The following is a 13,752-nucleotide window of genomic DNA, read 5'->3' as shown; positions in this document are numbered from 1 at the left end:
CAGCAGGGCAGGCGGCCTTGCTCCAGCAGCTGCTCCAGATCCTCCCACGACAGCTGCCACATCTCTGCGTCCCGCGGGAAGGACACCTCGGGCCACAGCGGCGTCACCAGGTCCTGCAGCTCCCGCGCCGCTGTCGCGCAGGGGGTGCAGCAGGGGCCGCAGCCGCAGGGGATGTACAGGGGGCTCTGCGGGGCAGCCGGGCCGTGCGCAGGGGGCTCCTCAGCCCGGGGGGCACCGGGAGCCCCCGGGGCCGCTCGGCAGCACCGCGACGCCCCGGCCCGGCTCCCGAGGCGCTTCCGCGCCTTCCAAATGCGGGCGGCCAGCAGGACGGCCGTACTGGCCACCAGCAGGACGAGCGAGGGGAGCAGGAAACTCATGGCTTCATCCGTGTCCCATCGTGGCCGCACTGGGAGCCAGGGGTGGTGGCACGTGTCCTGTAGAGACACCGTGCTGATGTCACAGTGCTGCGGGGGGGACACCTGTGTGACATCACAGCCACGCCTCGCCCCAGCGCTCACAGGGCCCCCCAGGGCTTCCAGGAGCAAAGGGCTCCATGTGGGCAATGGTGGCCCTCTGGAGCAGAACAGATGGAAAGATTCTCAGGCAAGTAGGACACAGTGATGAGGAGGAGGATGATGGTCTCACCTCCTGGCTGACAGAGCTGGGGACATGGATGGGACATGACACCCATGGGACACTGCAGGGTACTGCAGGAGGAAAAGCTCAGTAACCACAAAACATGTCTGTGTTATCCACAGCATTCCCATCCTCAATCCAAGGCCAGGGCTGTGCCACAAACTACAACGAAAATGATCCCTGTGAATCCTACTAAAAGCAAGCAACCAAAGCCCTGAGGTGGAGCAGCATAAGTGTTTTCTGTGGAGCGTGTTGGTGATGGAGAACTGCATCAAGATGGGATTTAGCAGGAGAGAGAGGGGCAGGCTGGGTACCCGGGACATGCCTTGCAGCACAGGGCAGGAATGTCATCTCCAGTGGAGCACCTGATATCCTACACCAGCTGTGGCACTGCCACATGGTGCCAGCTTATCTGTGTGGTCACAGAAGGACATGGAGGGTGGCACCAGCACCATGGGTTGAGTCTGACTGGTTTCATGTCTGGGATAAATCCACATGTACTGGAGATGTGGAAGATGGTGGATGCTGGTTCTTGGGCTGTTGGGAAGAATTTGGATCCTGTCCCTCCCAGTTCCTTCTGGAGACAGTGTCTGTGGAACCACAGAATGGTTTGGGTGAGAAGGGTCCAGCTGGGAGCAGGTCCAGGCTGAAGGTCTGGCTGGACAAGGCCCAGTGGGAGTAGGGAATGGGACCCAGCTGGGAGGTGCTGGTGTCTCCTGCCCAGAGATGGAGTCACAGAATCGAGATAAGAATCAGCTGAAACCCCAGGCCACCACCTGTGGATTTCCGGGGGGGGAAATGCAACTGCTGGCCTGAGGAAATGCAACTGCTGGCCTGAGGCTGGTGCTAATTGGTGTTGTAATAATCAAATGGAGATAATTGCATCTGGTTCATGCCATGAGAGCTTGTGTGGGGATCAGAATAGGTTGAACTGAAGCACAGCAATGTGCCTGGAGGAACAGGCCCATGGCTGCTGGGGAAAGGCTTTGTGGATGTCCAAGAGGGAATTGACTCCATGGAGTTTGGGTGAGGCTGTGCTTGTGTGTGGTGCTGGGGAAGAGAAGGAGAGGAGCTGAGCTCATGGAATTAAGCAGGAAGGAAGACAGAAGGGATGTGAGCTGTGTTGTCTCCCAGACACACACACACACACACACATACAAGGACATGCTGGAATGTCACTTTATTGCTCCATGGAGGGGTCCAGGGTGTCTTGCTGGCATCAGTAGGTGCTGAAGATGGCCTGGATGTGCTCCCAGTTTTTCGGTTTGTAGGTGCCAACCCCTGCAGCAGAGGGGATGTGTGAGGCTGGGTCATGGAGATCCCCAAGCACAGCCCCTTGTGCCCCACACCCCCCTGGGTGCTCACCTTCCTGGAGGGGACTCCAGCAGCTGAGGAACTGCCAGTAGGTCCTTTCGTTTTCATTGCCAGCCAGCTCGTGGATGGAGGTCACAAAGGGACCCAAAGATGTCTTCTGTGTCTTGAAGCTGCCGGCAAAGGGAGTGAGCTCAGAGCTGGGTGGGGGGATGCAAACACCTCCCCTTCTCTCCCACCCTCTGGCTCTCACCAAAAGATGTCGGGTTTCTCATTCCTTGCCACCTTCATCACCTGGAGCAGCGTGGAGTTACCTGGGACACACACCGAGGTGGAGTAGTGGAAGTAATTCTTCAGCGTGTTGGTGATGGAGAACTGCACCGTGATGGAAGCTGCGGGTGGGGAGAGGGGCAGGGTGGGCACCTGGCACACCCTGCCTGGCATAGGGCAGGAGTGTCACCCACAGGAGGTCAGCTCCAGGCTGGAATTGCAGTTCTCCCCAGCACTGGAGACAGGGGCAGCTGTTGGCGTGGGGACATTCCATTGGTGGCAGCACAGCCCCACCTACCTGCGTTCAGGTACGACTTGCCCACCAGGGGAGGCAGCACCTGGGCTATGGCCATGGGCTGTTGGTAGTCATGGTTGCAGACCACGCTGAAGGCCTGGGCACGGTCCCACTTCCGAGGGGCGTAAAATTCACTCGAGGTCACCAGAGCCTGTGGAAGAGGTGGAATGTGGACAAGCAGCCTGGGAGTGGAACTGTGACCCCAGAGCCCCTGTCCATACCTGCAGGGCCAGCCCCATGCTGTAGATATTCCCGATCATCCCATTGTGCTTTTCTTGTTTATCCAGAAAATCGTTGGTCACTGCCTTTAGTGCATCATGGATCAGGTGCTGCTTGTCTGAGTGGTTGTAGGCACACACCAGCGCCAGTACCGCCATGGCCCCCGTGTCTGTGGGATGCCAGTGTCACTGTCAGCGCCCCAGAGACACCTCTGGGAGTGGAGGTGGCACAGTGGGGCTGGAGGATTCCCTTACCAACATCGGGGGAGCTCTTATGTTTCAGCAACTCCTCTGCCACAGCCCTGACTGCATCTTGGTTGTCATATTCCTTCACCAGGCACAGGGCCAGGATGTCCAGGCTCTCTGTGTACCAGGTGATCACTGCAAGGCAAAGAGGGGTGAGCTGATGGGGTGCAGTGAGGGTGACACCCCCCAGTCCCCCCAGTCCTTCCCTCACATCCCTGTGTACCGTTTTTGCTTATCTCCTCATTCATTTTCTGCTTCAGGATGGGGATCAGGTTGATAGTCTTCCCCATGGCATGGACACTTCGGGGGTCCTGGCAGGAGGAGAGGAGGGCGAGGATGTACAGAGCCACTTGTCCCGAGGTCAGATCTGTGGGGACAAGAGGACAGAGTGGTGGGATGGGATGTGGTGTCCTGGGAGCTGGCGGTGCTGAGCCTGCAGTACGGGTCTGCTGGGATCAGGCGCACCCCCTCCCCCGCTCTGGGTTCTCCTGTCCCTTCCCCACCTGTCTGGGCTCTCTCCACTGCATCCTTCTTTATCTCCTGGAGCAGCCAGTTGTGGACGTGGCCGTGGGTGGCTCCAGCCAGGTTCATGGCCAGCAGGATGCTGGGGTTCGGTGCCTCGTCAAACTTGACGGATTTCTCCATGCGGTGCAGCAGCTTCTGGACCAGGTGGTGATTGCACCCCTCTGCCACTGAGGGCAGGTCACCAGGAGCCCTGTGCAGCATCCACTCGTCCCCCTGCAGTGTCACCGGTCTGTCTGCGGTGCCACTGCAGGAGGAATGACACTCACCGCAGCCCTGCATGACCGTGGCACTTGCCAGGGCCAGCAGGACTGCCATGCTGTGAGCCACGCTGGGCATCCTCTGTCCTCAGGAGAGCTGATCCACTCAGGGCAGCAGAGTCCTGCAGGCACTCGTCTCTCCAGCTGTGCCCTCTGCTTTTATCTGCTCCTGGTGCCATCCTGTGGTCACTGCCCACCCACACTTCCTGTGGCACTTCCACATGATGCCACCTTATCTGTGTGGCCACGGAAGGACATGGAGGGTGGCACCAGCACCATGGGTTGAGTCAGAGGGATGCTGCTGTGTGAATGGTTTGATATCTGGGATAAATCCACATGTACTGGAGATTGTGGAAGATGGTGGATGCTGGTTCTTGGGCTGTTGGGAAGAATTTGGATCCCGTCCCTCCCAGCTCCTTCTGGAGACAGTGTCTGTGGAACCACAGAATGGTTTGGGTGAGAAGGGTCCAGCTGGGAGCAGGTCCAGGCTGAAGGTCTGGCTGGACAAGGCCCAGTGGGAGTAGGGAATGGGACCCAGCTGGGAGGTGCTGGTGTCTCCTGCCCAGAGATGGAGTCACAGAATCGAGATAAGAATCAGCTGAAACCCCAGGCCACCACCTGTGGATTTCCGGGGGGGAAATGCAACTGCTGGCCTGAGGAAATGCAACTGCTGGCCTGAGGCTGGTGCTAATTGGTGTTGTAATAATCAAATGGAGATAATTGCATCTGGTCCATGCCATGAAAGCTTGTGTGGGGATCAGAATAGGTTGAACTGAAGCACAGCAATGTGCCTGGAGGAACAGGCCCATGGCTGCTGGGGAAAGGCTTTGTGGATGTCCAGGAGGGAATTGACTCCATGGAGTTTGGGTGAGGCTGTGCTTGTGTGTGGTGCTGGGGAAGAGAAGGAGAGGAGCTGAGCTCATGGAATTAAGCAGGAAGGAAGACAGAAGGGATGTGAGCGGTGTTATCTCCCAGACACACACACACACACACACACACAAGGACATGCTGGAATGTCACTTTATTGCTCCATGGAGGGGTCCAGGGTGTCTTGCTGGCATCAGTATCGGCTGAAGATGGCCTGGATGTGCTCGTCATCGTGTGGTTTGTAGGTGCCAACCCCTGCAGCAGAGGGATGTGTGAGGCTGGGACATGGAGATCCCCATCACAAACTCCCCTGCACCATCCCTGGCCCCCTTCCCCACCTTCCTCGAGGGCGTTCCCAGCACTGAGGAACTTCCAGTAGGTCCTGTCCTCCGTGCTGCCAGCCAGCCCGTGGATGGAGGTCACATAGGGACCCCAGAATGTCTGCTCCGTCTGGAAGCTGTGGGAGAGTTGAGGAGGCTCAGAGCTGGGTGGGGAAATGGCAAACCCCACCTCCAAAGCCACCCTGGCTCTCACCTAAAGGTTTGGGGGTCCTTCTTTGCTGCCTCCTCCATCACCAGGAGCAGAGTGGAGCCACTTGGGACTTCCACTGAGGTGCAGTTGTGGAATTGTATTCCCTGGAGCTTGTTGGTGATGCAGTAATGCACCTGGATGAGGGCTGTGCAGGGAGAGAGGGCAGGGTGGGCCCCTGGCACACCCTCAGTGGGCACAGGGTGGGAACATCATCCCTGTGGGGTCTGGGTGACTCCAGGTGGGACCGGCGTACCTCTGGGTACGTGTGTCCCCAGCACTGGGGGCAGGGGCAGCTGTCGGCCTGGGGACATGGTGGCAGCACAGTCCAGGCCAGCCACATCCAGGTAGGACCTGCCCACCAGGGCTGGCAGCACCTGGGCGATGGCCATGGGCTGCTGGTAGTCGTGGGCCAACACCCTGGAGAAGGCCTGGGCACAGTCCCAGTCCCGTGGTTCATAAAACTTCCTTGTGGCCTCCAGTGCCTGTGGAGTGGGTGGGATGTGGAATGGCACATCTGGGAATGGGACCAGGTGGCCGCGACTCCACACTCCCCTGGCACCTCCCCTACCTGCAGGGCCAGCCCCATGCTGTAGATATTCCCGATCATGCCGTTCCTCTCCTCCTGCTCATCCAGGAAGCTGTTGCTCACTGTCTGAAGTGCCTCCCAGAGCAGATCCTGCACGTCTTGGAGCTCCACTTGGTCGTAGACACAGGCCAGCGCCAGTGCCACCATGGCCTGGGTGTCTGTGGGGTCCTGGAGTCACCGCCAAGGCTCGGGATAGACCGCAGCAGTGGGAATGTGGGAGCAGAGGAGTTCCTTACCCACAGAGATGGGTCTCTCGGGGTTCAGCAGCTGCTTGGCCAGGGCCACTGATGGCCTTTGAGCACCATCTGCCTCAGCCAGGCACAGGGCCAGGGTGTCCAGGCCCAGGCTGTACAGGGTGGTTTTGGGAATCCCCTCGGCCTCTGAAAGCAAAGAGTGGCAAGATGACAGGGTGTGGGGACAGTGACAGCCCCAGACCCCCAAGCCCCAACAAACCCAGTTTGGTCGTCTCCTCATCTGTTTTCTGCTGCAGGACACTGATCAGGTCAAGGGTCTGCTCCAGGGCATGGACATGCTGGGGATCCTGGCAGGAGGAGAGGAGGGCGAGGACATGCAGAGCCACCTGTCCTGAGGTCATGTCTGTGGGGACAAAGGGACAGCCAGGCTGTGCTGGGCTGGGCACCCCAAGAACTGGCAGAAACCTGGTCCCCAGGGAGCTGGTGCCTTCCCTCCTTTCCCTGCCTACCTTTCTGGGCTCTCTTCACTGCCTCCTCCTTGATCTCCTCGAGCAGCCACTTGTGGATGGGACCGTCACTGTCCCCCCCAGCCAGGTTCATGGCCAGCAGGACACTGGGATTCGCCGGCTCCTCATAATTTACAGATTCCTCCATGCGCTGGAGCAGCTGGGAGACCTTATCCTGCGGGGCCACTGGAAAGAGGGGGAGGTCAGTGGGATCCCGTGTCCCATCCGTGGTCTCTCCTGGTTCTCCATGGGTGGCTGCCACTCACCACAGTCCTCGGTGGCTGTGCAGCCCAGCAGGGCCAGCAGGACCCCGATGCCCAAAGCCATGCCAAGCATCCTTCTGGAGCCAGCTGACCCACTCAGGGTGGCAGAGTCCTGCAGGAATTCGGCTCTCTGGGCGTCCTCTCCGCTTTTAGCTGTTCCCAGTGTCCTTGTCCCGTCACCTGCCCTCCCCCAGCTGCCCTGGCTCTGCCAAGCTCTGCTGGCTTATCTGTGTGTCCAGCGGGGGAGGAAGGGCGGTGATTTTCCATTTGCGATCACTGGGGACCACTTGGACCACTTCAATATCCATGAGGCTGTGATGTTGGATGGGATTCATCCCACTATGTCCCAGAAGGAACCACCTCAGTCTTCCACCCAAGGTCCTGGAAACCTGAGGAGCTCCATTGCTGGACATTCTCCAGCTGTACCCCGCTTGGACTTTTCCAGGAAACTCCAGCCTGGGTAATGTAACTTCAGTGCCAGGAAAACTGGTGGAGAAGGTCATACTGGGCCCTGCTGGGAAAGCAATTCAAGGACAGTGCCTGCCTCAGGCACGGGCAGATCAGGACAACAAGAGAAATTCCCATCTAACTGGTTTCTTATCCTGCTGCCATAAGGTCTCCTGGCTCAGAGGTGATGGGAAGGCAGAGCCTGTTCATTTTTGCGATTGTAGTAGGAGTTTTGGCCCTGTCCCTCACAGAACCCTTCTGGAGGAGTCCAGCTGTGAGACGAGCAGGGACAGGGTGTTCTGGCTGCTGTGCTGGATGTAACTGGGATAGGGAACTTTTTGTTTACTGCATTTGGATTCAGGATGGTAACGGTGCAGATAACACATGGGAGGTTTGGTGGTTGCTGAGCGGGGCTTGCCCTCCTCAAGCACTTTGCAGTGTCCCCTGGGACAATCCAGGACGAGGCACCATCCTCAGGGACATTCCCTGTGCCTTCTATGGGATGGGGGACTCTGGAGGCTGATGGTGTCACTTGGCACAACCCATTGTGGTGGAGGACCCGGTGAGTGAGGGATGAGAGGGCCCGAGTGAGATCCCTCCAAAAAAGGGAGGTTACAGCCCCAAAAGGCCTGAAAATTCATGGAGGGTTTGTGTGTAAAATACTGGAAACAACAAATATCCCCATTTTTGTATATTCTGAGAAATTTTGATGCATTCAAAAACTGATTCCGAAATAAAAGCCTGTGTCTGCTGTGTTATAGACAGGATATAGACTGTAAGGAATTCTGGATACGGAGCTAGAGGCTTTGAAAACACAAACACATTTCTGCATCCGGGGCCGAGGCCGGGGCTGCTCCCGGAAGGAAACGCGGCAGCCCCGGGAGCGCAGGCGCGGAGCCGGGAGCGGCAATGGCGGAGCGCGGGGAGCGGCGGGGCCGGGCCGGGGCACCGGGCTCGGAGCTGAGCGGGGAACGGGACAGCCCCAAGCGGGGAACGGGGATGGGTGTCCTGGTGCAGTGATCCCTGTCCCGGTGCAGGGATCGCTGTCCCGGCACGGGGATCGCTGTCCTGTCCCGGGACACGGAGCGGGAAGGCGGCAGCAGCGGGAGCTGCGGGCAAGGGGACACCGGAGCTGCCTCGGCCGAGCGGGGCCCGGGGCGGATTCTGTAGGGGCCAAAATGAACATTTGGGGGTGAAATCTGAATTAATGTGCAGGGGCCAGAACTCGCAGTTTGGGGTAAGAATGCGGTGGTCGGTGCTCTCCGGAGGGACCAGCTGGGGCTGGCTCTGTGTTGCTGTGGATAATTTGCTTTATGGAACGAGACAGCTGAGACTGCCGCGGGAATCCAGGGCTGGAGCCGGGAAGGAAACCTGGTCTGACCGCGGGAAGGGGAGCGGGGGTCAGGCGGAGCCCCCGTCGGTCACTGGAGCCGCTGCCGTGAAAGCGACGTGTAAGGATGAATAGATTGTAGGGTTACCGATAACGATACATAACGGAGCTACAGAACGATCCTACAACGAGATATAAATAAAACTCCCCCATCGTCAACCTTCTCCCAGCCCCACTGTGTTTTCAGCATCCTGGGGGAAGAGCCGGGCTCCGGACAAGGCTCCCGGGCACAGCGGGGAATTCTTGGGGCCCTGTGCGGGGCCAGGATTTGTCTCGGTGCTCCCCGCAGTCCCTTTTGGCTCAGGAATGCCGCGATCCTGTGCCCGGGAGGGTGGCACAGGGCATCGGGGGTTCTGCCCGCGGCGTTCGCGGCCCCGCCGGCTCAGGGCGGGTCAGAGGCGCGGCCCCCCCGGGACGGCGGCACCGGCCGGGCCGGGAGCGCCCGGTGCTGCCGCCCCGTGGGCAGCGCCGGAACTGCAGCCTGGGACGGCGCCGCACCGCGGGAGCGGCGTCCTGGGAATGCTGGGGCACCCCGGGAATGCTGGGGCATTCCTGGGAATGCTGGGGTATTCTGGGAGTGCTGGGGCAACCCGGGAATGCTGGGGCACCCCAGGGAGTGCTGGGGTATCCCTGGGAATGCTGAGACATCCTGGGAATGCTGGGGCATCCCAGGGAGTGCTGACGTTTCTCAGGGAAAGCTGAGGTGTCCCAGGGAATGCTGAGGCATCCCATGCCCGGGGCACTCGGCAGCACATCCCTGATGTGGTGCAGAAAAAGGAAAGCCCTGGGTTAGTGGGAGGATGTTTCTGGAATGGAACTGGGAGAGGTGCTGATCATCCCATGGAATCCGGGGCTGCTTTGGCTTGGAAGGGAGCACGGGATCATTGACACTCTCGTGTCTGATTGCACAGCCAAGAACATCCCAAAGGGCCTCCTCACCCTCATGGACAGCAGGAATGTCTTCCATGGCTCCTGCCTGGGAATGGCAGTGGCTGTTGGGAGCTCTGGCAGGAGCACCTGGAGACCAGGTGAGAGCAGCAATTCCAGCTGCTGCTGGAGGTGGTTTTCTCTTTTCCATATGTTCCTCTGGTTGGTGTTTTTACAGCAGTGTTCTAGGGCATCTTTGAGGGTAATTCCAAGAATTTTGAAACAGTTGAGAAGCAGAGGGGAAAAATGTGAGACCGGTCCATTTCTAGTAATTCCAAACTTCTCCCACAGCACCATTCTGGATGAAACCTAGGTAAGGGATAAAGATGCAGAGGAACAAGTGTTCTAAACCCCCCTGGATTTCTGACAGAGCAAATCCCCCAGTAATCCCAGTAGATGTCTCAGAGAAACTCTGTGGCATCAGAAGGATGTCCATGAAGCAAGAAGAATGCAGAGATGAGGGAATAGGTTTCCAGTTAATACTGATTTGGTGGACATGAGAATGATTCTTGTATGTTTGATGCTTCCCTTTTTATTCCTGGAATAATTTTAAATTATTCTTTAGTAAATAACTTAAATTTGGGAAATTAAATTTGAGAGGAAACAATACAAAATAGATTGCATGGAGAAATCATGGGATCATCCTGGAATCCCCAAATGGTTTGAGTGGGAAGGATCACCTCATTCCATCCCCTGCCATTCCATCCACAGCCCAGGGTGCTCCAAACCCCATCCAGCCCGGCCTTGGACACTTCCAGGGATGGGGCAGCCACGATGTCTCTGGGTTTATGGGCACAGGAGGGAGTTTCCAGCAGGACTGAGGCGTTTCCTTTGCTGTGCCAGCCCCAGCAGAGCAAACGTTTGTGGTTTCACATCCCGTTCCAAGGAGCTGCCGGGGCAGGAACGGGGATGGGCACGGAGCAGGGACAGTGCCGGGCACAGGGTGACATCCAGAGGGTGCCACCAGCCCGTCCCTGCTGCCCAGGCCGGGCTGAGCAGGCTGGTGACCGTCCCTGCGTTTGCTCCGCAGGGAGAGGAAGCCAAGCCTGGCGAGGAGGAGGATGAGGAGGTGTGGGAGGATGGAGACAGCGGCCACCAAAGGCTGGGGAAGGCCCAGCTCCAGGTAGGAGATGCTGTCTTCCAAGGAGAGGGACTTGTCTGTCCCACTGGAATTTGAGGTGTGAGGCCAATGGAACAAAGGGGTTGATTCCATTTTCTCACTCAGGCTCTCATGTGCCTTAGGAGGTATTTGTGGGAAGGTCATTATCCCTGATGGAATCTTTGGAAAACAGGGATTGAATCTTTCTGAAGTGACCCAAACCAGCCTGCATGTATCCAAGTGCAGCCCCAATCCCTGTTTTTGTGTACAGCTGGAATGAGACCTCAGCTGCTGGTACCTGCCAGCTCACAGGTTGTGTAGCTCAGAGTCTGCAGCCCTCGAGGGCCAGGGTGTGTTTAAACAGAGAGCACAGAGTGGAGTCATTTCCTAGCAGGGAGCTTGACTTGGAAGCTGCATTCCAGACTTTTGTCCACATTTATTTTATCTCCCACATGGAATTGCCTGAAGAAGCAGAGGTGTGTTCCTAACAAAAGAACATCCCAGTTTAGTGGTGGTAGAGGGCTTAAAATTAAAGTGTGAGTGGAGGTGCCTTTAGGGAACTTTAAATTCCCATGCTGTGGCACTTGGACACACATCCCTGATTATATATTATATATAATATATTATATATAATATATAATATATTATATATTATATAATATATATTATATACTATATAATATATATTATATATTATATAGTATATATATTATATATTATATATAGAGAGAGAATTATATATTTACGGTAGAGAATCTATATTACGATTTTCCTCTGATTGATCCTTTCACAGGAATTTTCCTGGGCATATTTGAGAGTTATGCAAGATTTTTAAAATAGTTGAAAATCAGAGGGGGAAAACTGTGAAGCTGATCCATTTCTAGTAATTCCAAACTTCTCCCACAACACCATTCTGGGGGAAACCTGGTTAGGGGACAGAGATGCAGAGGAACAAATGCTGTAAACTCCCCTTGGCTCTCCAGCAGAGCAAACCTTCCAGTAATCCCAGCTGATGTCTCTGATAAACTGTGGGATCAAAAGGATTTGCAGGAAAGCTAAACAAGGACAGAGATGAGGGAATAAGCTTCCAATTTAATAATGATTTTATGAATGAAAGAATGATTCTTGTATGTTGGATGCTTCATCTTATATATCTGAATAATTTTGAAATGGCTCATTTAATAAATCATCTAAATTTGGGAATTTAAATTTGAGAGGAAACAACACAAAATGAATGCAGGGAGAGACTGTGGAATCATCCTGGAACGGTTTGGCCTCGAAGCCTCATCCCTGAGCCTGTCCTGGGCTGGCTCCTGTCCTTCAGCCACTCGCTGCAGGTGGAAGGAAGTGATGGAGATGTGCAGGGAATGCTGCTTGGTTTTCCCTGCCTCTGGCAATCTGGCCATTCAAAAGACTAATTGAGCTCTTCCAGCAGGGAAACATTTAAACAAGAGGTGCCAAAAAGAATTGAAGCTTCTGCACAATGAAATCTGCAAGAATCCAACTTCAAATCCTCCTGGATTGTCACCGGTCCAACTTCCATGGACTGGTCACCGTGGCCAGGAGTGTCCAGTCCTGCTGGGAATGCACTGGACCAGGATGTCATTTTCACTTTATACAGGTAAAGACCCTCTGGGTGACCCCCAGTCACTGGAAGGACCAGACTGGGCTCCCAGGGCACCAATTCCAGGGGTTCTATTTTTGGGAATAGCACAGGAGCCGTTCCCTTGCCCAGAGGAGCAGCAAGTGCCTCAAATCCCCAGGATGGACCACAGAGAAAATAGCAGGAATATGGAAATCCCCCACACTGGGAGTTTGTGGTGCTCTGGATTACATTTTGGATTTATAATGTTAAAGGGAGGCTCTGGAATGGCTTATCTCCTTTTTATTTTTATTGTTCTCACTGCTCTTGTTGCTGTTGCTGTCACTGTTATTATGTGTTGTCATGAATACTAAATGATTGTATTTTACTGGTTTCCATTATTAAAGTGTTCTGAGCTGGATTTTTGTCTCTGGTCTCTTCCCCATCGCACTGGGGTGAGGGAGCTGCTGCTGGGGCCCAGCTGGGTCTGCCCCTGGCCCGGGGCACTTCTGGGGGTGCAAATAGAGGGACTGGGGCAGTTTTGGTGCTCACAGAGAGACACCCAGTGCTGCGATTTGGGGGCTCAAAACTGGGCTCATTTGGCCAGATACAGAAAGAGCCACTAAGGACTGGTTTGGGGGCTTGATACCGAGGTGCCTCTGACAGCATTTGGGATCTCAGAGAGAACAAGTTCTGCATTTTAGAGGCGTGGAGCAGAGGCCATGGCCTGTGTGTGGGAGGTCCTGAAACCGGGGTCACTCAGCGTTTGGGCTTCACCAAGAGAGACTGAAGTGCTGCATTTTGGGGGGCTTAGGGAAAGGCCAAAGGCCGCGTTTTGGTGCTCCGGGCGGCTCTTTCGGCCAGGGCCAGTCCGTGTCTCCGGGCTCCGCGCCTCGGGCAGGGCCCGAGCGCCGCGGGGGGGGCTGGCGGCGGAACCCCGGGGCCGCGTTCGGGGCCCGGCGCGGGCGGCCGGGAGGGGTTCGGGGCTCCGAGCGGAGCCGGCCCGGCGCGTCGGGCTGAGCGCGGCATCCCGGGACCGCCCGGGCCCGGCCCCAGCGCCCGTCCCGGAGCGGCTCCTGCCGGTGCCGGCCCCAAGCGCCCTCAGTGCTGCGGGGCCGGGACCCGCAGCCCGCCCGGCGGGGGAGAGGCGGCACCGCCCGGAGCCCCAGAGACACCGGCGGGACCCGGAGCCGAGGCCCCGGTCCCGGTGCCGCTCGCAGCCCCGGCCCGGCCCAGGTGAGAGGGGCGGGACCGGCACCGACGGTCCCGCCGCCATCGCGGGCAGGGCGGGGCCCCGGGGCGGTCCTGGGGCAGTTTCAGGGGCGGGGCCGGGCCCGGCTCAGGTGTGCGGGGCCTCAGTGCGGCTGCGTGGGGCGGGGCCGAGGTGATTTAATCCCCGGGAATCGCCGCCGCCGCCGGCGCCATTTGCTCACTCGGGGCTCGGTGAGGCTGTGGCCGTGCTGGGCTCTCCCGGCCGCGATTCCTCCCTTTCTTCCCCCTCTTTCTCCTGCCCTTATCCTCCTCCTTCTTCCCCCCCTTATCTCCTCTTTTCTATCTCTCCAGCTTCTTTCTCCTTCCCCCGCCATCCCCTCTCCCTCCCAG

The 13,752-nt window shown here is 57.1% G+C and overlaps 1 protein-coding gene and 1 long non-coding RNA gene across 3 annotated transcripts; one reads left to right on the top strand and one right to left on the bottom strand.

Moving 5' to 3' along the window:
- Positions 1 to 1,828: 1,828 nt before the first annotated feature.
- Positions 1,829 to 6,892, bottom strand: LOC102067398 (uncharacterized). The gene is made up of 17 exons (XM_074542193.1): positions 6,709 to 6,892; positions 6,446 to 6,628; positions 6,196 to 6,339; positions 5,979 to 6,122; positions 5,725 to 5,900; positions 5,410 to 5,638; positions 5,160 to 5,301; positions 4,964 to 5,082; positions 4,830 to 4,880; positions 3,480 to 3,845; positions 3,200 to 3,343; positions 2,986 to 3,111; positions 2,734 to 2,900; positions 2,516 to 2,663; positions 2,201 to 2,339; positions 2,002 to 2,120; positions 1,829 to 1,917 (listed from the first exon to the last, which is right to left on the bottom strand). Exons 1-17 carry the CDS (start codon positions 6,776 to 6,778, stop codon positions 1,856 to 1,858), a joined length of 2,529 nt encoding a protein of 842 aa, XP_074398294.1. The 5' UTR covers positions 6,779 to 6,892; the 3' UTR covers positions 1,829 to 1,855.
- A 1,128-nt stretch (positions 6,893 to 8,020) lies between these two features.
- LOC106630041 (uncharacterized) lies at positions 8,021 to 12,571 on the top strand. 2 transcript variants are annotated; one of them, XR_012580905.1, is made up of 5 exons: positions 8,021 to 8,603; positions 9,454 to 9,570; positions 10,500 to 10,592; positions 12,004 to 12,189; positions 12,280 to 12,571. It is a non-coding gene; the product is annotated as an uncharacterized LOC106630041 (long non-coding RNA). The 2 variants fall into 2 exon arrangements; XR_012580904.1 differs by having other exon boundaries at positions 12,001 to 12,189.
- The last annotated feature ends 1,181 nt before the right edge of the window (positions 12,572 to 13,752 follow it).

The sequence above is a fragment of the Zonotrichia albicollis genome, chromosome 6 (assembly GCF_047830755.1).
Source record: "Zonotrichia albicollis isolate bZonAlb1 chromosome 6, bZonAlb1.hap1, whole genome shotgun sequence".
Lineage (NCBI taxonomy): Eukaryota > Metazoa > Chordata > Aves > Passeriformes > Passerellidae > Zonotrichia > Zonotrichia albicollis.
Note: the sequence above shows the minus strand (reverse complement) of the source record. Positions and strands in the feature narration are given on the sequence as shown.